The 22,276-nt window shown below is 41.5% G+C and overlaps 1 protein-coding gene and 1 gene segment (V, D, J or C); both read right to left on the bottom strand.

Moving 5' to 3' along the window:
• Window positions 1-5,831: 5,831 nt before the first annotated feature.
• On the bottom strand, window positions 5,832-21,514 carry LOC149970259 (immunoglobulin kappa variable 4-1-like). The segment is given in 4 exon segments: window positions 5,832-6,333; window positions 7,983-8,034; window positions 21,029-21,345; window positions 21,466-21,514. Coding segments are annotated over 4 exon segments (612 nt in total).
• Window positions 15,623-20,211, bottom strand: LOC149970260 (leukotriene B4 receptor 1-like). Its single transcript, XM_090228360.1, has one exon. It carries the CDS (start codon window positions 20,003-20,005, stop codon window positions 19,073-19,075), a length of 933 nt encoding a protein of 310 aa, XP_090084486.1. The 5' UTR covers window positions 20,006-20,211; the 3' UTR covers window positions 15,623-19,072.
• Window positions 21,515-22,276: the final 762 nt, after the last annotated feature.

The raw sequence follows: 22,276 nt of genomic DNA, 5'->3' as shown, positions 1-22,276 counted from the left end.
TCAAAACATGTTTTCACTTGGTCATAATGGGGTATTGTGTGTAGATGGGCGAGGAAACAATATATTTAATGCATTTTGAATTCAGGCTGTAACACAACAAAATGTGGCATAATTCAAGGGGTATGAATACTTTCTGAAGGCACTGTATGTCAGTCTTATAGTTGTATTATCCTTATACAGTACATACTGTACGTAGGACAAATCATCAGAAACAGGGGTATTGTAAAGCAGTTGGCTACTGTAAAACTGTAGCACGTTATTGTATACCATTTATTATATGTTGGTGATCAAATGATTGTGTCTTTTTAATAAGGTACAAAACAGGTTCCCATGGACAGAAAAACAAGTGATGAGACCGAAGAAGACAAACAGTTCCCATTCTACCCCCGAATCACAGGACTTCCCCAACCCAAAGTTAGATTGGTGGTTCACAATAGTGGCGCTTTTACAGAGTCATGTTGTACGCCTTTTTTGCCCCATGCAACATTGTGCAAAATTGTTGTGCTATATGGCCAATATACCACGGCTCAGGGCTGTTCGTAAGCACAACACAACTCGGAGTGCCTGGATACAGCCCTTAGCCGTGGTATATTGGCCATATACCACAACCCCCCGAGGTTACTATTATAAACTGGTAAACAACGTAATGAGAGCAAATTGATGTAGTATTTACAGCCACATTCATATACAGTTTGGTTTTACCTTCCAACAAAATTTGATGTAAAATTTCTACAACTGCTTCGCAGACAGACTTCGGTGTGTCAAATCGGAGGGCCTGTTGTCCGGACCTCTGGCAGTCTCTATGGGGGTACCACAAGGTTCAATTCTCAGGCCGACTCTTTTCTCTGTATATATCAACAATGTTGCTCTTGCTGCGGGTGATTCCCTGGCCCACCTCTACGCAGACGACACCATTCTGTGCACATATGGCCCTTCTTGGACACTGTGTTAACTAACCTCCAAATGAAATTTCAATGCCATACAACTCTCCTTCCATGGCCTCCAACTGCTCTTAAACGCTAGTAAAACCAAATGCATGCTTTTCAACCATTCGCTGCCCGCACCCGCCGACTAGCATCACTACTCTGGACGGTTCTTTCTTAGAATACATGGACAACTACAAATACCTAGGTGTCTGGCTAGACTGTAAACTCTCCTTCCAGACTCACATCAAACATCTCCAATCCAAAATCAAATCTAGATTCGGCTTTCTATTCCGCAACAAGGCCTCCTTCATTCACGCCACCAAACTTACCCTAGTAAAACTGACTATCGTACCGATCCTCAACTTCGGCGATGTCATCTACAAAATAGCTTCCAATACTCTACTCAGCAACTTTAAACATCAGCTATCTGAGCAGCTATCTGAGCAGCAAACTGATCGCTGCAGCTGTACATAGTCCATCTGTAAATAGCCCACCCAATCTACCTTCCTCATCCCCATATTGTTTTTATTTACTTTTCTGCTCTTTTGCACACCAGTTTCACTACTTGCACATTATCATCTGCTCTTCATCATCTGCACATCTATCACTCCAGTGTTAATCTGCTAAATTGTAATTACTTTGCTACTATGGCCTACATATTGCCTTACCTCCTCACGCTATTTGCACACACAGAAAAAATACTTTCTTTTTTTCTATTGTGTTATTGACTGTACGCTTGTTTATTCCATGTTTAACCCCGTGTTGTTGTTTGTGTCGCACTGCTATGCTTTATCTTTGCCAGGTCGCAGTTGTAAATGAGAACTTGTTCTTAACTAGCTTACCTGGTTAAATAAAGGTGAAAAAAAAGATCATTCGATTAGATATGCATCCAAATTGAAAGAGTGATTTGTAATTTTGATTGTTGTACTCAGTCAGTTGGAAATGTGCTTAGAGTTTTGAAACATGAGCCATTTTGATGATCTGTTTTGGTTTTTATGGCGCTTTTGGAGCAGTGGCTTCTTCCTTGCTGAGCGGCCTTTCAGGTTATGTCGATATAGGACTCGTTTTACTGTGGATATAGATACTTTTGTACCTGTTTCCTCCAGCATCTTCACAAGGTCCTTTGCGGTTGTTCTGGATTTGATTTGCACTTTTCGCACCAAAGTACGTTAATCTCTAGGAGACAGAACGCATCTCCTTCCTGAGCGGTGTGACAGCTGCGTGTTCCCATGGTGTTTATACTTGCGTACTATTGTTTGTACAGATGAACGTGGTACCTTCAGGCGTTTGGAAATTGCTCCCAAGGATGAACCAGACTTGTGGAGGTCTACCATTTTTTCTGAGGTATTGGCTGATTTCTTTTGATTTTCCCATGTTGTCAAGCAAAGAAGCACTGAGTTTGAAGGTAGGCCTTGAAATACATCCACAGGTACACCTCCAATTGACTCAAATGATGTCAATTAGCCTATCAGAAGCTTCTAAAGCCATGACATCATTATCTGGAATTTTCCAAGCTGTTTAAAGGTACAGTCAACTTAGTGTATGTAAACTTCTGACCCACTGGAATTGTCATACAGTGAATTATACCTAAGTGAAATAATCTGTCTGTAAACAATTGTTGAACAAATTTCTTGTGTCATGCAAAAATGATGTCTTAACCGACTTGCCAAAACTTGTTTGTTAACAAGAAATGTGTTGGGTGGTTGAAAAACAAATTTTAATGATTCCAACCTAAGTGTATGTAAACCTCCGACTTCAACTGTATCTGTCACAAATAAATGTATTTTACATATAGAAAACCATAAAGACCTGAGTGAAGTCCCCTATTTGAACATATGCAAAGTCCAGTGTAATTATCTGCTTTCCCAGCCAGTTCAGTTCTCTGGTCAAACACACAGCTGCCCCAGTCCCAGAAGATTGAGGCTGAGAGATTGTGAGCTGTGGTGGGGTTGAAACTCAGATTTGCATGGGCAGGGAACTGCCACACTCCCAGAATAGAGCAGCACCATAGCCAGATGTTCAGCTGTCCCCAGAGAGTTTCAGTGAGTTTTTAGCACATGGCTTCAGTATTGGAAATATCATGAATACTAGTGAGGTTATAGCACATGGCCTCAGTATTAGAAATATCATGAAGACTAGTGGCTTTATAACCAATGGCTTCAGTATTAGAAATATCATGAAGACTAGTGAGGTTATAGCACATGGCTTCAGTATTAGAAATATCATGAAGACTAGTGGCTTTATAACCAATGGCTTCAGTATTAGAAATATCATGAAGACCAGTGAGTTTATAGCACATGGCTTCAGTATTAGTCATATCATGAAGATCAGTGATTTTATAGATAATGGATTCAGTATGAGTAATATCATGAAGACCAGTGATTTTATAGATAATGGCTTCAGTATTAGAAATATCATGAAGACCAGTGAATTTATAGCTAATGGATTCAGTATTAGTAATATCATGAAGACCAGTGAGTTTATAGCTAATTGTCACTACCGTCATATAAATAATTGGACCATTGCGCAGCGTGAGAAGAGTTCCACATTTTATTAATAGTGAAACTTAGCAAAACAAAGTGTCACACTCTGACCATGATTTGCGTTGTTTGTTTCTATGTTTTGTTTGGTCAGGGTGTGATATGAGTGGGCATTCTATGTTGTATGTCTAGTTTGTCTATTTCTATGTGTTTTGGCCTGATATGGTTCTCAATCAGTGGCAGGTGTTTGTCGTTGTCTCTGATTGGGAACCATATTTAGGTAGCCTGTTTTGTATTGTGGTTCGTGGGTTATTGTCCATGTTATGCTGCACGTTAGCACAGTGTTTTGGTAGCAGTCACGGTCGTCTAGTTAGTTAGTTAGTTAGTTAGTTAGTTAGTTAGTTAGTTAGTTAGTTAGTTAGTTAGTTAGTTAGTTAGTTAGTTAGTTAGTTAGTTAGTTAGTTAGTTAGTTAGTTAGTTAGTTAGTTAGTTAGTTTGTATGCTTTGTGTTTTTTCCGTCTTTCATTAAAATCATGCATTCACACCACGCTGCGCTTTGGTCTACTCAATACGACGATCGTGACAGAATAACCCACGAACAATGGACCAAGCAGCGTGGTAACGGCCAGCAGTGGCAAAGAACGCAGGACTCATGGACTTGGGAGGAGATTCTGGACGGCGAAGGACCCTGGCCACAGCCAGGGGAATATCGCCGCCCCAAAGCAGAGCTGGAGGCAGCGAAAGCAGAGAGGCGCCGTTATGAGAAGGCAGCACGGCAGTGTGGCTGGAAGCCCGAGAGGCAGCCCCAAAAATGTATTGGGGGGCACACAGGGAGTGTGGCGAAGCCAGGTAGGAGACCTGCGCCAACTTCCTGTGCTTACCGGAGAGAGAGAGGGACTGGGCAGGCACCGTGTTATGAGGTGGAGCGCACTGTGTCCCCGGTGCGTGTGCATAGCCCGGTTCGGTACATTCCAGTGCGGGCTATTCCACCTCGCCGCACTGGCCTGGCTACCGGGAGCATTCAACCAGGTAAGGTTGGGCAGGCTCGGTGCTCAAGAGCTCCAGTGCACCTGCATGGTCCGTTCAATCTAGTGTCACCTCCACGCACCAGCTCTCTGGTGGCAGCCACACGCACCAGGTTGTCTCTCCGTCTCATCCCTACAGGTGCTCCCGTCTGTCCAGCGCCGCCATAGTCTCCCGTCTGTCCTGAGCCGCCAGAGTCCCCCGTCTGTCCTGAGCCGCCAGAGTCCCCCGTCTGTCCTGAGCCGCCAGAGTCCCCCGGTCAGCCAGGATCCGCCAGAGCCGTCAGCCAGCCACGAGCCGCCAGAGCCGTCAGCCAGACAGGAGCTGCCCTTCAGTCCAGAGGCGCTCCTCAGTCCAGTGGGGCCTTTAATTAGGGTCTCAGGCCCAAGGTCGGAGGCGAGGGTCGTCACTCTCAAGAGCTCCAGTGCACCTGCATGGTCCGTTCAATCTAGTGTCACCTCCACGCACCAGCTCTCTGGTGGCAGCCACACGCACCAGGTTGTCTCTCCGTCTCATCCCTACAGGTGCTCCCGTCTGTCCAGCGCCGCCATAGTCTCCCGTCTGTCCTGAGCCGCCAGAGTCCCCCGTCTGTCCTGAGCCGCCAGAGTCCCCCGTCTGTCCTGAGCCGCCAGAGTCCCCCGTCTGTCCTGAGCCGCCAGAGTCCCCCGTCTGTCCTGAGCCGCCAGAGTCCCCCGTCTGTCCTGAGCCGCCAGAGTCCCCCGTCTGTCCTGAGCCGCCAGAGTCCCCCGTCTGTCCTGAGCCGTCAGAGTCCCCCGTCTGTCCTGAGCCGCCAGAGTCCCCCGTCTGTCCTGAGCCGCCAGAGTCCCCCGGTCAGCCAGGATCCGCCAGAGTCAGCCAGCCACGAGCCGCCAGAGCCGTCAGCCAGACAGGAGCTGCCCTTCAGTCCAGAGGCGCTCCTCAGTCCAGTGGGGCCTTTAATTAGGGTCTCAGCCCCAAGGTCGGAGGCGAGGGTCGTCACTCTAAAGAGGCCCTTGAAGAGGGCAATGACTATGGTGGAGTGGGGTCCACGTCCCGCGCTAAAGCCGCCACCGCGGCCAGATGCCCACCCAGACCCTCCCCTGTAGGTTTAGGTTTTGCGGCGGTTTTGCGGAGTCCGCACCTTAGGAGGGGTACTGTCACACTCTGACCATGATTTGCGTTGTTTGTTTCTATGTTTTGTTTGGTCAGGGTGTGATATGAGTGGGCATTCTATGTTGTATGTCTAGTTTGTCTATTTCTATTTGTGTTGGCCTGATATGGTTCTCAATCAGGTGTTTGTCGTTGTCTCTGATTGGGAACCATATTTAGGTAGCCTGTTTTGTATTGTGGTTTGTGGGTTATTGTCTATGTTATGTTGCACGTTAGCACAGTGTTTTGATAGCAGTCATGTTCGTCTTGTTAGTTTGTTTGTTTGTTAGTATACTTCGTGTTTTTTCCGTCTTTCATTAAAATCATGCATTCACACCACACTGCGCTTTGGTCTACTCAATACGACGATCGTGACACAAAGATATAATGATGTGAAGTACGTAGAGCACATGGGCACTACTACAAAACCATATCTATCCCACATCGCAGGTGGGAAAATGAACACACTAAGTATGATCCCCAATTAGAGGCAACGATTATCAGCTGCCTCCAATTGGGAACCATACTCATACACCAACATAGTATATTTCTATCTAGAAACCCCCCTTGTCACGACCTGACCTAAAACACCATGAAGGTCAGAGTCCACCAGGTCAGAGTCCACCGTCCTCCCCTGCTACTGCTCCCATCCACCTTCCAGCTCAGCTTCCAGTCTGAGGGGAAGCCCTTGTTTGCCAGGCACATGAGAGTGGCCTTCCCCTGCTGCAGCTCCACACTGGAGGGGGGCAGGACTGTCATGGTGGGACGAACGTCACCTAGCAGACAGGTGGGAAGTTAGAGAGAGGGGAGCTGTCAGTCAATCACCAGACTGATATGACAATAATGATGCAGCAGTTTTACATCTTAGCTTTTAACAAAGATGTTTTGTTTTCAATAGGTTTCTGTCCCTCAAACACACAGCTTCTCAGTCTTTCTGTCCCTCAAACACACAGCTTCTCAGTCTTTCTGTCACTCAAACACACAGCTTCTCAGTCTTTCTGTCCCTCAAACACACAGCTTCTCAGTCTTTCTGTCCCTCAAACACACAGCTTCTCAGTCTTTCTGTCCCTCAAACACACAGCTTCTCAGTCTTTCTGTCACTCTTTCACTTATCTTTGAGTAGCTACTGAAGCATCTTATAACTGCATGAGATTACTGAAAAACCATTCAACTATCTTCAAAACTTTTACTATTTAAAATGAAAATATTTCAGCACTCCTCTCCCTTTTTGTAATGGGATAAAATCCTAGGAATCAAACTGCATTTCATTATTCATTATTATTGTTATTTTAAAGAAAGTTCCACAGAATATATGACCTATTTCTAACTTATGATCTGTTTAAAATAATGCTGAGGAAGTCAATTCCAGTTGACTGTAACCATGTCAAAAATAATATTACATTTAAAGATTATGCAGAAATATCTCCTCCATTTCCTGGTTGCTAAAATTCTAATAGTTTACAAGAACAGGGTTGGAGTGGAAACCTACAGGAGGGAAACTCTACAGGAACAGGGTTGGAGGGAAAACCTACAGGACAGTAGCTCTACAAGAACAGGGTTGGAGTGAAAACCAACAGGAGGGAAACTCTACAGGAACAGGGTTGGAGTGAAAACCTACAGGACAGTAGCTCTACAAGAACAGGGTTGGAGTGAAAACCTACAGGAGGGAAACTCTACAGGAACAGGGTTGGAGTGAAAACCTACAGGAGGGAAACTCTACAGGAACAGGGTTGGAGGGAAAACCTACAGGAGGGAAACTCTACAGGAACAGGGTTGGAGTGAAAACCTACAGGAGGGAAACTCTACAGGAACAGGGTTGGAGTGAAAACCTACAGGAGGGAAACTCTACAAGAACAGGGTTGGAGTGAAAACCTACAGGAGGGAAACTCTACAGGAACAGGGTTGGAGTGAAAACCTACAGGAGGGAAACTCTACAGGAACAGGGTTGGAGTGAAAACCTACAGGAGGGAAACTCTACAGGAACAGGGTTGGAGTGAAAACCTACAGGAGGGAAACTCTACAAGAACAGGGTTGGAGTGAAAACCTACAGGAGGGAAACTCTACAGGAACAGGGTTGGAGGGAAAACCTACAGGACAGTAGCTCTACAAGAACAGGGTTGGAGTGAAAACCAACAGGAGGGAAACTCTACAGGAACAGGGTTGGAGTGAAAACCTACAGGACAGTAGCTCTACAAGAACAGGGTTGGAGTGAAAACCTACAGGAGGGTAGCTCTACAGGAACAGGGTTGGTGAGCCCTGGTGTAACCAAAAGTATATTATTATGAACAGCAGAATTAGTAAGATAGCAGCACTTTGCAAAAGAAAGCAAATATAAAATAAAAGTGCAAAAATAGATAGATAGTATGACTGTTTGCTATATTTCTAAGATTTAAGAAAATAAGAAATTAGATGTAGATTAACTTACTTCCAACATCCAGTCTAGTGCCTCCAACAAAAGTGTACCACAGTGATACAAACTCATGCAACGGCCATACAAAAACCTTTGAAACTATAAAGACACGGTTCTCGCTCTTTGTAAACCTACATTTATCCAAACCACTCTCAAATTTCAACAATATCACCATTGTTCGAAATTTATACACACTTTATAAGCACCTTGTTTGATATACCATCTTGAATAGGCATTTTAATTTAACTCAATTTACTTCTAAGGTTAATGAATGCAACACAAATTATTTTAAAAATAAATACACATTTCTACTTTCTATTTAAGGTAGTTGTAATAGTGTTAAGAAATTGAATTGGTGTTTTGATAACAGAGGTCAAGATCGAGAATTGAATACTACTTACACTCAGTTTGGTCCCTCCACCAAAAGTCCACCACAGTGACAGTCTGATTGACTCGCAGTACAAAAATCTCCAGACACACACATAGGGGAATGTTATTAACACAACATGGAACTGATCAATGAATCTTACGTTGTCACTGATGCCCCCTACTGGTATACTCTGGAACTCCAGGAGATTGGACACATTCACGTTCCCTGTTCACCATTAAACATTCAACAGTATGAAAACTGCTGTGCACTATGTTGATAATATCTAATCATATTTTAACAAGTAATCATGAAAAGAGCTTGATACAGCAATGAAGGAATGTGTCAGTATAAATACGGTGGTGTAATGACTTTCAGACAACACATGGAACAGGATTTCAGAACTTTTCTTAATGACAGTGCAGTGATTTGCCCAGGACGAACATTTCTATAGAGAGACACTTTGCATTGGCATCACATGCTTCAGTGCTCTGGGAGTGTTTATAGCCCTGTGAGTTGAACACTTCATGTGAGAGCTGTATTTCATTTAAACAGAACCCACGGCAACCATGACTTTCATCACCATCTTCATCTGGACTCTTGTCTGTCACGCACAAGGTGAGAGACATTTTGAACATTTTCAGAATGAAAGCATCGCGTTGTACAGTGGGGCAAAAAAGTATTTAGTCAGCCACCAATTGTGCAAGTTCTCTCACTTAAAAATATGAGAGAGGCCTGTAATTTTCACCATAGGTACACTTCAACTATGACAGACAAAATTAGAAAAAAAAATCCAGAAAATCACATTGTAGGATTTTTAATTAATTAATTTGCAAATTGTGGTGGAAAATAAGTATTTGGTCAATAACAAAAGTTTATCTCAATACTTTGTTATATACCCTTTGTTGGCAATGACAGAGGTCAAACGTTTTCTGTAAGTCTTCACAATGTTTTCACACGCTGTTGCTGGTATTTTGACCCATTCCTCCATGCAGATCTCCTCTAGAGCAGTGATGTTTTGGGGCTGTTGCTGGGCAACACGGACTTTCAACTCCCTCCAAAGATTTTCTATGGGGTTGAGATCTGGAGACTGGCTAGGCCACTCCAGGACCTTGAAATGCTTCTTACGAAGCCACTCCTTCGTTGCCCGGGCGGTGTGTTTGGGATCATTGTCATGCTGAAAGACCCGGCCACGTTTCATCTTCAATGCCCTTGCTGATGGAAGGAGGTTTTCACTCAAAATCTCACGATACATGGCCTCATTCATTCTTTCCTTTACACGGATCGGTCCCTTTGCAGAAAAACAGCCCCAAAGCATGATGTTTCCACCCCCATGCTTCACAGTAGGTATGGTGTTCTTTGGATGCAACTCAGCATTCTTTGTCCTCCAAACACGACGAGTTGAGTTTTTACCAAAAAGTTATATTTTGGTTTCATCTGACCATATGACATTCTCCCAATCTTCTTCTGGATCATCCAAATGCTCTCTAACAAACTACCAGAGAAAATACAGTAGACGGCACACGTCAAACGTGTGATTTATGACCCTATGTCATGGGTCACGTGTGTATGCCCATATCTGGGTATCCTGTCAGGACATGCTGGCGGGAAGTTATCACGTGCTCTAGGGAGTGCCCATATATGGGCATCCTGTCAGGACATCCTGTCGTCCGTTCTCACGCCTTAGAGTGAGTGTTAATTTATGCATGTATTTCATCTGTTACTTTGAAGTTGTCATGATGATTGATGTGTAGGGACCTTGTTGAACTGGGGGATGTGTTTGAACATTTCAAAGAGTATGACCCCCACCATGTTTTAGGGACCTTAGGGCTGTTGTCTATGAAACAGGAATGTCCGGGGTTATTGGGGGCAGACGCATTATAAATAAGCCCCAGAACACAATAAGCGCCCCAGAACACGAAACAAGAAATTTATAAAATCAACCCAGAACATTAAACCGTAAAATTAAACATGTGTCCAAGGCCAATTCTGGGTGTACTTTGTGCCAAGAACCCAATGACAAAAGCATCGAGGAGGAGAAGTTTTGAATATGAGTGATGGACATATGGCTCACATATTCCAACCTGAGGATTCAACTGTGAAGATTTTCACAGAAAATGGCCCCAGCCCACTTTATCAAGCAAAACCTTGTAGTTTTTCTCCAGCACTGCGTATGAGAGAATGGCTTAAGATACGACTAGTGCTATGTCAGATCGAACAAGCCCTGAGTGGTACATCCTTGCCAGGCTACGCGTTGGAGGAGGAGGTGTGCGGGCGCGATGATTTGAAAGCCATAAGAATCTCTTCAATGGCGTATAGCCCCGACTCCAAAGTGACAATTTTAGCTTGTGAACAATATGCTAGTTCAAATGCTACAAAATCTGTTAGTTCATATGTATTTTCCAAAGCCTGCAAGGATGTGAACTATTTTATGCCGATCTTTAGCTTTAAATGATCCGATTATCATATATACCTGGCCATGATGAAAAAAATTGACATTCTTTTCCAAAATCGTGAACAATTACCCCGCTGGGCGGAGGGTAGCCTAGTGGTTAGAGCGTTGGACTAGTAACCAGAAGGTTGCAAGTTCCTAGTGGTTAGAGCGTTGGACTAGTAACCAGAAGGTTGCAAGTTCAAACCCCCGGCAGGGTAGCCTAGCGTTGGACCAGAAGGGTGAAAGTTCAAACCTCCGAGCTGACATGGTAAAATTCTGTCGTTCTGCTCCTGAACAGTTAACTGTTCCTAGGCCGTCATTGAAAATAAGAATTTGTTCTTAACTGCCTTGCCTGGTAAAATAAAAATAAATAAAAAACATGCCCAGGGTCTACATGGAATGAGAACTTGCTCTCTTGTGAGAGAGCCTGTCTTGACGAAGGTGAATTGGAAACGGATTGATGTCAGGAGCAGATGAAACAGACCGCAGGCTTTACCCTAGATCCAAACACCAGCCGTCAGTCCAGAACAGCGTGAAGACAGAACAGCTAAAAGATCATCTGTGAATCCTTCCTTCCTCATGGAGCTTTTTGAAGGGGAGTTGAATATTCAATGTGATGTTTGTATCTATCATTTAAGAATGATATGTGTTCATTATTTTCATTCACGTATATGTTTTTTTTGAACCATGGTTTTTATTCATACTGTTTGTAAACAATAGCTTATGGGTCTTTTTGACACTCTAATTATATCAAACCTCTCAGACTAGAAAGTCATTTTTTATTTGACCTTTATTTAACTAGGCAAGTCAGTTAAGAACAAATTCTTATTTTCAATGACTGCCTAGGAACGGTGGGTTAACTGCCTTGTTCAGGGGCTTGTTACAGAAGACTACTGTTGTACATTGAATAGACATTCATCCCTGTTACACCTTGATGTGATGGCTCTTTATGTTTGTACATGTTTATAATCCACATAGTGTGAATAGTGGTTTCCATAAAGTTATTAACCCCCTAAACCGGAATATGAAATGACATTTATGATCGTTCTTACCACTATTACTTTGGGTTCTAATCCCATCTTTCAGAATCCCCACTGTGAACAAATCTGTAACATTCATGATCCTTCACTATATTTATCCCTAAACCTCCCACACAAACTATTGTCTATTGCTAGTCTCAATGACCTTACTAACAATATGAAAGTGTTATACATAGCTAAATACATTGTTGGAGACAGTTTTCATGTCTTTCATTATGCAAACAATTTGTTTATTAAATTATATTTCTCATTAAGAATAATGTTGTTTTAATTCTATATGGGTCCTGCTTTGCTATGGTCCTGTGTTCTCTTGTCGGTCAATGATTTTAATTACAATATAGCAATTATTTTCTCGGCTCAATTACTTAGAAGGGCTTGTGGTACACTCACTCTAAGGCATGAGAACGGACGACAGGATGTCCTGACAGGATGCCTATATATGGGCACTCCCTAGAGCACGTGATAACTTCCCGCCAGGATGTCCTGACAGGATGCCCAGATATGGGCATACACACGTGACCCATGACATAGGGTCATAAATCACACGTTTGACGTGTGCCGTCTACTGTATTCTCTCTGGTAGCCTACCAAAAGCTTCCCACAATAAGTTGGGTGAATTTTGGTCCATTCCTCCTGACAGAGCTGGTGTAATTAAGTCAGGTTTTTAGTCCTCCTTGCTCGCATACACTTTTTCCGTTCTGCCCATACATTTTCTATGGGATTGAAGTCAGTGCTTTGTGATGGCCCCTGCAATACCTTGACCTAGTTGGCCTGAAGCCATTTTGACACAAATTTGGAAGTATGCTTGGGATCATTGTCCATTTGGAAGTCCCACTTGCGACCAAGCTTTAACTTTCTGACTGATGTCTTAAGATGTTGCTGTTATATGGGCACACCCTAGAACACATAATAACTTCCCGCCAGGATGTCCTGACAGGATGCCCATATATGGGCATACACACGGGACCCATGACATGGGGTCATAAATAGCACGTTTGACGTGTGCCGTCTACTGTACTCTCCCTGCTACCCAACACGTTTGACCCAAATTAAAGAATTTAAAGGCAATGCTACCAAATACGAATTGAGTGTATGTAAACTTCTGACCCACTGCGAATGTGATGAAAGAAATAAAAGCTGAAATAACTGATTCTCTCTACTATTATTTTGACATTTCACATTCTTAAAATAAAGTGGTGATCCTAACTGACCTAAGATAGGGCATTTTTACAACGATTAAATGTCAGGAATTGTGAAAAACTGAGTTTAAATGTATTTGGCTAGGTTTATGTAAACTTCAACTGTATGTATTGCTGTTCCAGTAGCAGCTGGAGGAGAGCAGCAGCAGCAGCACAGACTGAAGAGAGACATGTTATTGAAGTGTTATTGCTAGTGTTTCCCAGTATCACCAGAGCGGGCCCTCCTCCACAGAGGAACCACCAAGAGATGATGTCATTCTCTATGGACTTAACATCATCTCTGACTCTACATTCTCAGGTTCATCATTTGAATGAGAGATAACATTTATAGTGAAGCTAAATGTTAGTTGTATTTGGTGGAAGGGGTTTCTTGCAGGTTGGCTTCAGATCTATAGATATCATGTAATACTGACTACTAATGGCCCATAGTGTTAACATGACTGTGTGTGAGTAGGTTTGTGTTTATAATGGGAGCACTAGTTGCACTGTCTGTCTATAGGCTTTTCATTGTATATTTACTGTACAAGATAGAGACCACAGTGGTGCTGTATCATACTATAGTGGGGCAATATCTGATACAATACTCCTGTGGTCGCAGTGTATAATGAATGGTAGGTTCACAGACAACAGTTCTATGTCTAGTTTTGATTTACATTTGTGGCACCTTAATTGGGGAGGACTGGCTCATAGTGACGACTGGAACGGTATGAATGCAATTGTACTGAACTCATCAAACATATGCTTTCTATGTGTTTGATACCCTTCCATTCACTCCATTTCAGCCATTAATCTGAGCCGTAATCCCCTCAGCAGCCTCCTGTGACCTACAGTGATATTAATAGTGAAGACATGTGCTATAAACTTAATGGTCTTCATGATATTACTAGTACTGAATCCATTAACTATAATCTCACTGGTCTTCATGATATTACTAATACTGAATCCATTAACTATAATCTCACTGGTCTTCATGATATTACTAATACTGAATCCATTATCTATAAACCCACTGGTCTTCATGATATTACTAATATTGAATCCATTATCTATAAAATCACCGGTCTTCATGATATTACTAATACTGAATCCATTATCTATAAAATCACTGGTCTTCATGATATTACTAATACTGAATCCATGATCTATACAATCACCGGTTTTCATGATATTACTAATACTGAATCCATTATCTATAAAATCACTGGTCTTCATGGTATTACTAGTACTGAATCTATTATCTATAAAATCACCGGTCTTCATGATATTACTAGTACTGAATCCATGATCTATAAAATCACTGGTCTTCATGATATTACTAGTACTGAATCCATTATCTATAAAATCACTGGTCTTCATGAGCTGTGTGTTTGACTAGAGAACTGAACATGGACTGGGGAAGCAGATATTACACTGGACTTTGCATAATGTTCAAATAGGGGACTTCAATCTAAGATCTTTTTATGAATTTCTATATGTAAACTAAATGTATTTGTGACAGATATGTACTGTATAATCGTGATATCAAAATAGTACTTCTTGAATGGAATCAATATGACTGTATTCACTCTTTCAGGGTTGGAGGGGTTTAGAAGTTGAGTAAGTGATGAATAGTTGGGTTTGGACAGGGTAAACAATCATATATTTCTGCACTTAAATGGGTGCTTTTCATAATATGAAGTTCAATAAAACGTTTTTAAAAAATCTAAACCTTTTCTGAATGTTGTTCAACATTTCCTGCAAAATCAAGCATTTCTTACAGCTCTGTTTCCTTAGTGGTCCCAGTGTCTTTACTCAAATGTCAATTTTTGCAGAATACATTAAGAGATATGTACAGTAACATTGTCCATAGACAAGTCTAACCAACTCCATTATTGTATCGTATTGTCATATTTTGATGAAATGGTGTTTAGGATACTTTAGAATACAGGATATTCCGTAGCTCTGCTGCTGTTGAGTCAGAGCAGTTCCTCTATAGCTGAGGGAGGATTTTGTACGACGCTCTGACACATTAAAACCCGTTGTACCTCTGACAGTAGTAATCTCCAGCATCTTCAGCCTGGACTCCACTGACTGTCAGAGTGTAATGAGAACCAGATACACTCCCACTGAAACTCTGTCGCCCTCCTCTGACAACAGTGTGTTATGGCAGTTTGGGTGATAAAGTGGGTGTTTTACTTTATGGTGTTTTTCAATCAAGTATTTGGTACAGTTTCACAACTCTAAGCATAAAAACCGAAACAGATCATCAAAATGGCTCATGTTTCAAAACTCTAAGCACATTTCCAACTGATTGAGTACAACAAACAAAGTCACAAATCACTCTCAATTTGGGTGCATATCCAATCGAAGTATCTGCTGTTCAAAATGAAATATTCACTTACTTCTTGAATGATTTCCTTGTATTTGGTTAACAATGCAATTAACTATCATGTAATTAATCAAACTACTCAAAAATGATAACTACCGAACCAAAATAATGTAGTGCCTGGTTAACATATAACTGCTAAACACTGTACATTTCTGAATTTTTACCTCATAAATGTAACAATATGACATCAATTTATGTTGGAAGGAAAAACCAAACAATAGATGTTGCTGTTAAAACCACATTATCATTCTCCATCAACCATTTTAATTGAACTAATTACATTGGTAACCAGTTTATAATAGTAACCTCGGGGGGTTGTGGTATATGGCCAATATACCATGGCTAAGGGCTGTATCCAGGCACTCCGAGTTACGTTGTACGTAAGAACAGCCCTTAGTCGTGGTATATTGGCCATATACCACACACCCACGTGCCTTATTGCTTAATTATTGTGTACAATGTACTGTTGAAACACCTGGGTTGTATATAACAATATATTACAGTCGTTATCTGAATTTCATTGATACACTGCAAGCTGATGAATTTCCAGCGGAGAGACAGGCGATACTGTATCAGTAGAGAAGCTGATTTTGAACATTGTTGCATGGGGCAGAAATGGCGTACAACATGACTCTGTAAAAAGACCGCTATTGTGAACCACCAATCTAACTTTGGGTTGGGGAAGTCCTGTGGTTCGGGGGTGGAATGGGAACTGTTTGTCTTGTTCGGTCTCATCACTTGTTTTTCTGTCCATGGGAACCTGTTTTGTACCTTATTAAAAAGATACAATCATTTGATCACCAACATATAATAAATGGTATACAAACAACATGCTACAGTTTTACAGTAGCCAACTGCTTTACAATACCCCTGTTTCTGATGATTTGACCTACATACAGTATGTACTGTATAAGGATAATACAACTATAAGACTGACATACAGTGCCTTCAGAAAGTATTCATACCCCTTGAATTATGCCACATTTTGTTGTGTTACAGCCTGAATTCAAAATGCATTAAAAATATTGTTTCCTCACCCATCTACACACAATACCCCATAATGACCAAGTGAAAAAATGTTTTGGAAAACTTTTGCAAATGTATTGAAAACGAAATATAGAAATAGCTCATTTACATAAGTATTCCCACCCCTGAGTCAATACTTTGTAGAACCACCTTTGCAGTGATTACAGCTGTGAGTCTTTCTGGGTAAGTCTCTAAGAGCTTTCCACACTTGGACTGTGCAACATTTCCCCATTTCTCTTATGAAAATTCTTCAATCTCTGTCAAATTGGTTGTTGATCATTGATAAATAATCAAATGTATTTTTTGCCATAGATTTTTAAGTCAAAACTGTAACTCGGCCACTCCGGAACATTCACTGTCTTCCTGGTAAGCAACTCCAGTGTAGATTTTCCTGATTTTAGGTTAAAGTCCTGCTGAAAGGTGCATTTGTTTCCTAATGTCTGGTGGAAAGCAGACTGAACCAGGTTTTCCTATAGGATTTTGCCTGTGCTTTGCTCCATTTAATTTATTATTTATCCTGAAAAACTCCCTAGTCCATAATGATTACAAGCATACCCATTACATGAAGCAGTTACCACTATGTTTGAAAATATGGAGAGTTGTACTCAGTAATGTGTTGTATTGGATTTGCCCCAAACACAACACTTGGTTTTCTGGACAGAAAATTCATTGCCTCGTTTTTTGTAGTATTATTTTGGTGCCTTGTGGCAAACAGGATGCATGTTTTGAAATATTTGTATTCTGTACAGGCTTCCTTCTTTTCACTCTGTCAATTAGATTAGTATTGTGGAGTAACTACAATGTTGTTAATCCATCCTCCGATTTCTCCTATTTCAGCAATTAAACTCTGTAACTGTTTTAAAATCATCTTTGGCCTCATGGTGAAATCGCTGAGCGGTTTCCTTTCTCTCCGGCATCTGAGTTCGGAAGGACACTTGTATCTTTGTAGTGACTGGGTGTACTGATACAACATCCAATGTGTAATTAATAAATTCAATTACTACATTTTTTTTATCCTGAACTTATTTAGGATTGCCATAACAAAAGGAAGGAATACTTATTGACTCAAGACAATTCAGCTTTCACTTTTTATTAATTGTATTTCTTAACATTTCTTAGAACATTATTTGACTTTGGCATTATGGGAGATTGTGTGTAGGCATGAGACACAAAATCTTAATTGAATCTATTTTAAATTCAGACTGGATTTTTTTAGGGAAAAGTCAAGGGGTGTGAATACTTTCTGAAGGCACTGTATTTCTGAACATGCTCACAACCTGCCGTTGGATTCAAATGATTTAAAACATTGTGCATGTCAAGTTATGGTCAAATACTGTGTGGAAAATGATATTAACCCTCTACTCTAATTTGAATATTATATTTACCATCTACTATTCTTTCTATTCACCACTTTAAAAATAAAAGGAAGTTAGATTTGATTTTGCTTGAATGACTCAAGAGTGAAAGTTCTGTGAAACCCCAATGAATTCACAATCAAAGTTCTGAACATAAGATAGAGGGCATTACAAGTGTTAGGAATTTCAAGCTTTGTACTTAGAGTTTTGAAAATATACCACCTACATCTGAAAATCTGCAAGTTCCCCAGAACCGCATAAAAAGGAAGTTAAACTCTATATACCCATTAAATTGTTGGGAGCATATGCAGGATGTGTGACACATATCTATGTAGAGTGTTCTACTTTCTCTCTTTCTATTTATACAGTTAGTCAGCACCTCTACAATAAATGCTGGGTGTGAATCAGCTCCTGATTTCTACCAACTGATCACAACCCCCCAAAAACTGTTTATAGTTTCATAAAATGTTTTCAACTACAGTATGTCAATCTCAAGCTTTATTTCTAATTATAAACATAAAGGCATGTTCCTTTGGGTGTAGATAAAGTTGTTTGTCTGTTTACCAAATGTGTTATTACATCTGACATATGGCAAGTTCTACCTTCATTTGGTTCAGAATTCATTTTGTTTGGCAGTGTTGGCAAGTTGGCTTACTTCTTGTTGCGGGTTAGACTGAAACTAAAATGGTTAAACCCATATTGGGCATCAGAGTGGTGTAAGGTTTGAAATGCATGCTTTTATTGATAAATTTAGGCAGACATGTTGTTGCATAGATCTAGTGTGGTTTTCCATTGTGCTCTCTTCTAAAATACCTGATTTTGACATGCATTGAGGCAACTTCACAAGTAGACAAATATTCCAAAACACACTGGTAAGTTGAAGCTCCTCTGAACCAAAGCAGAAGTACATGTACTGTAAGAGAAACTTATTCATAGTAACCAAATACATGTATGTATTTATGGGAAAGCTGAAAGAAGCAATACAATTTAGGCTTTGACCAATGGAGGTCAAGCTTGAAGGGCGAAAGATCACCAAAATAATAAATCTAGGCTAACCTATGGATACCTAGAAAGTACAGCCTATACAGTCAGCAACCCAAAATGTGGGTTTTGTTGTGGACAAAACAGCAGGGGCAATGGGCCTCTTAATTGGCTGCTCTAAAAACACCTAAACAATATATTTATTTTTGAGAGTACCCTGATTTGCTAAGGTTAGGGTTAGGGGGTTTGACTATGGGTAGGCTGAGGGTTAGAATTAGGGGTCGGCATGCCAGTCATATGGCTTTAGTCGCACCAGCAGAGCACAGCTTTAAACATCAGACATTTGTGACCTGCATCCTGTTTTCGCCACTCGACGACGAGTTGGGCTGCTCACGGATCCTCCGCGAGGCGAAGGCGTACAAGAAGGGGTCCAGGCAGCAGTTAAAAAACAAAAAGCACCGGGCGACACGCGCTGCCGGGCTTCTTTGCGCAATTGACGACTCCGGCAGAGAAGCCCGCAGCACAATGCAGGCGATATCTACCACATTGACAATGTGCACAGGGATCCAGAGGATGAAGAAGGCGACCACCACACTGGTGACCAGCCGCGTCATCTTGGCACTGCTGAACAGCGCCGTCTGGTTCACCCGCCGGTGGAGGCAGCAGTAGGAGGTGACCAGCACAGAGAACGGGACCACAAACCCTAAAAGGGTCTGCAAGACAAGCACAGCAACTCTTTCAGCATCGGAGCCCTTGTGTTGCTGGCAATGGAGCCCGCCATCAACCACATCGCGAGTGGCAACAGTGGGGGATGTCAGAGCACAGGCGAGCCCCCACAGGGCTAGGAGCAGCACCACCTCCCCCTTGCGCCCCAGCCTGTTCCACATCTGCGGGTAGAGCACCTGGAGGTAGCGATGGACACCGAGTAGAGTAACCGTTAGCACGTTAGAACACAGGCCGAGGTAGAGCAGGAAGGTGGCTAACTTGCATACGGCATGGCCCAGAGTCCAGTCGTACAGGATATTGTAGATCCAAACGGGAACCATGGCCAGGCACAGGATGTCAGAGGAAGCCAGGTTCAGCATGAGGCACAGGGTGAAGTTGAGGCGTCGGGACGAGCGGCGCAGGATGACCACCAGGACAGCTATGTTACCAGGGAGGCCTAGAACACAGCACAGCCCCAGGATGATGCTCGATATCAGGCTGCCCGAATTCCAGCTAGCCGGAATCAAAGTGGAGTCCAAGCTAGAGTTGTTGGAGGAGGTCATGTTCACAATGGTCCTGAAAGAATACGAGATCTAAGAGCTATCTGGAAGACAGTAGACTTTAGACATTTAATTATTTGTTTATCGTTCTTCAAATCCTCACACGTTTGTTATCTTCTCTTGAACTCTTGTCATAGAGTGATAATAAGGAAACTGATGTGGGTTAACTGCCTCTGGTCAGACTCCTCCTGACAAAGCTGTGTGTTTGTGAGTGTGAGCTTGAGTCTGAGCCTTTGTGTGAGTGTGAGTGAGTGAGAGAGAGAGAGAGAGAGAGAGAGATTTGTGTTTGAGGTTAACAGTTCGATACTCCCAATTTTGTCATTAAGGCTACACTCAACCGGATTCATCAATAGACACATGACACTGAGAAGATAGTTTGAAGCTAAAGACTAAACATATAAAGTAGATTGTAGCTGATGTCCAGGGTCAAGCCACACAATTTTTATATATTTTCCCACATTTAATAATTCCTATTTTTTATGTGATTTTATCTTATGTAAAAAGTTTTAATGATTTGAACTATTGACAGATAAATGGATGTGTAGTGCATTTAATCCATCTCTGTGTTGTTGACTCTCTTTGAATGTATGGCCTTAGTTTAATGCTTCCATTTAGTGGCAAAATAAGGCTAGAAAAACTACAATTCTTCCCTACAACAGATTCTAGCATAAATCCACCATGACTGCTATCTTCTGTTATCTTCATTTGGGAAGCTATTGACAAAAACCGCACATTTGTATCAAGCACATAGATATATATATATATTTATCGATATATTTGCATTATCGTGTTTCTTTAACACACATCTTCGACATTGTGCGTTTTTTTTAGTTTATTATATTTTATATGTTATTATTAGTAGTATTATCATCATTGTTTGGAAAGTGGTCAGAATTTCACTGTGCTATTTAACATGTGTTGTGTCCTGTGCACGTGGTGAAATAACTTTAAACCCTGAAGGAAAGTGCAGCAGTGGACTCTGACTGAGGGAGGTTTTTGTGCTGCTCTAAATCACTGTGTGAACACAGGACCACTGTGGTGACTCTGACAGTAGTAAACTCCTGTATCCTCAGCCTGGACATCACTGATGGTCAGAGTGAAGTCAACACCATTTCCTCTCCCACTTCCACTGAACCTGGTGGAAACTCCTGTGAACCTGTCTGATGTGTAACAGATCAGGAGATTAGGAGCTTCTCCAGACGTCTGATGGTACCAGGCCAGGTAATACTGTGAGCCAGAGTACTGAGTAACTTTACTACTGGTGCTACAGTCAATAGAGACAGTTTGACCAGGATGGACTGATTGAGCTGCAGACTGAGTCGATACATACTGGCCCCAAGACCCTGCAGAGAGATAAAAGGGAAAATCACATATAGGAAGGTAACATAGTTGGAAGATTATAACCGTAATTCCTTATTTACAACATGATGCTTGCATTCTGAAAATGTTAACATTTCTCTCACCTTGTGCATAACAGACCAGATTCCAGATGAAGATGGGGATGAAAGTCATGGTTGCCCTGTGTTGTGTTTAAATGAAATACAGCTCTCACATGAAGTGTTCAACTCACAGGGCTATAAACACTCCCAGAGCACTGAAGCATGTGATGACAATGCAAAGTGTCTCTGTTTGGAAATGTTCGTCCTGGGCAAATCACTGCACTGTCATTAAGAAAAGTTCTGAAATCCTGCTCCATGTGTTGTCTGAAAGTCATTACACCACCGTATTTATTCTTGACACATTCCTTCATTGCTGTATCAAGCTCTTTTCATGATTACTTGTTACAATATGATTAGATATTATCAACATTGCGGAACGGGGAACGTGAATGTGTCCAATCTCCTGGAGTTCCAGAGTCTACCAGTAGGGGGCATCAGTGACAACGCAAGATTCATTGATCACTTCCATGTTGTGTTATTAACGTTCGCCTCTGTGTCTGTCTGGAGGTTTTTGTACTGCGAGTCAATCAGACTCTATCACTGTGGTGGACTTTTGGTGAAGGGACTAAACTGAGTGTTAGTAGTATTCAATTCTCGATCTTGACCTCTGTTATCAAAATCCCAATTCATTTTCTTAACACTATTACAAATCTCTCAAAAAGAAAGTAGAAATGTGTTTTTATTTTTGGAGAATTTGTGTTACATTTTGAAGTAAAGTGAGTTAAATTTTAATGCCTATTCAAGATGTAATATATCAAACAAGGTGCTTATACAGTGTGTATATTTTCAAACAATAGGGTTATTGTTGAAATCTGAGAGTGGTTTGACTAAATTT

This window comes from Oncorhynchus mykiss, chromosome 30 (genome assembly GCF_057628025.1).
Source record: "Oncorhynchus mykiss isolate SJ-2025 chromosome 30, ASM5762802v1, whole genome shotgun sequence".
In the NCBI taxonomy this organism is placed as follows: Eukaryota; Metazoa; Chordata; class Actinopteri; order Salmoniformes; family Salmonidae; genus Oncorhynchus; species Oncorhynchus mykiss.
Note: the sequence above shows the minus strand (reverse complement) of the source record. Positions and strands in the feature narration are given on the sequence as shown.

Excerpts from the sequence above, each read along its gene's own strand:
- LOC149970260 (XM_090228360.1), bottom strand. The coding sequence starts at position 20,005 with ATGACCTCCTCCAACAACTCTAGCTTGGACTCCACTTTGATTCCGGCT.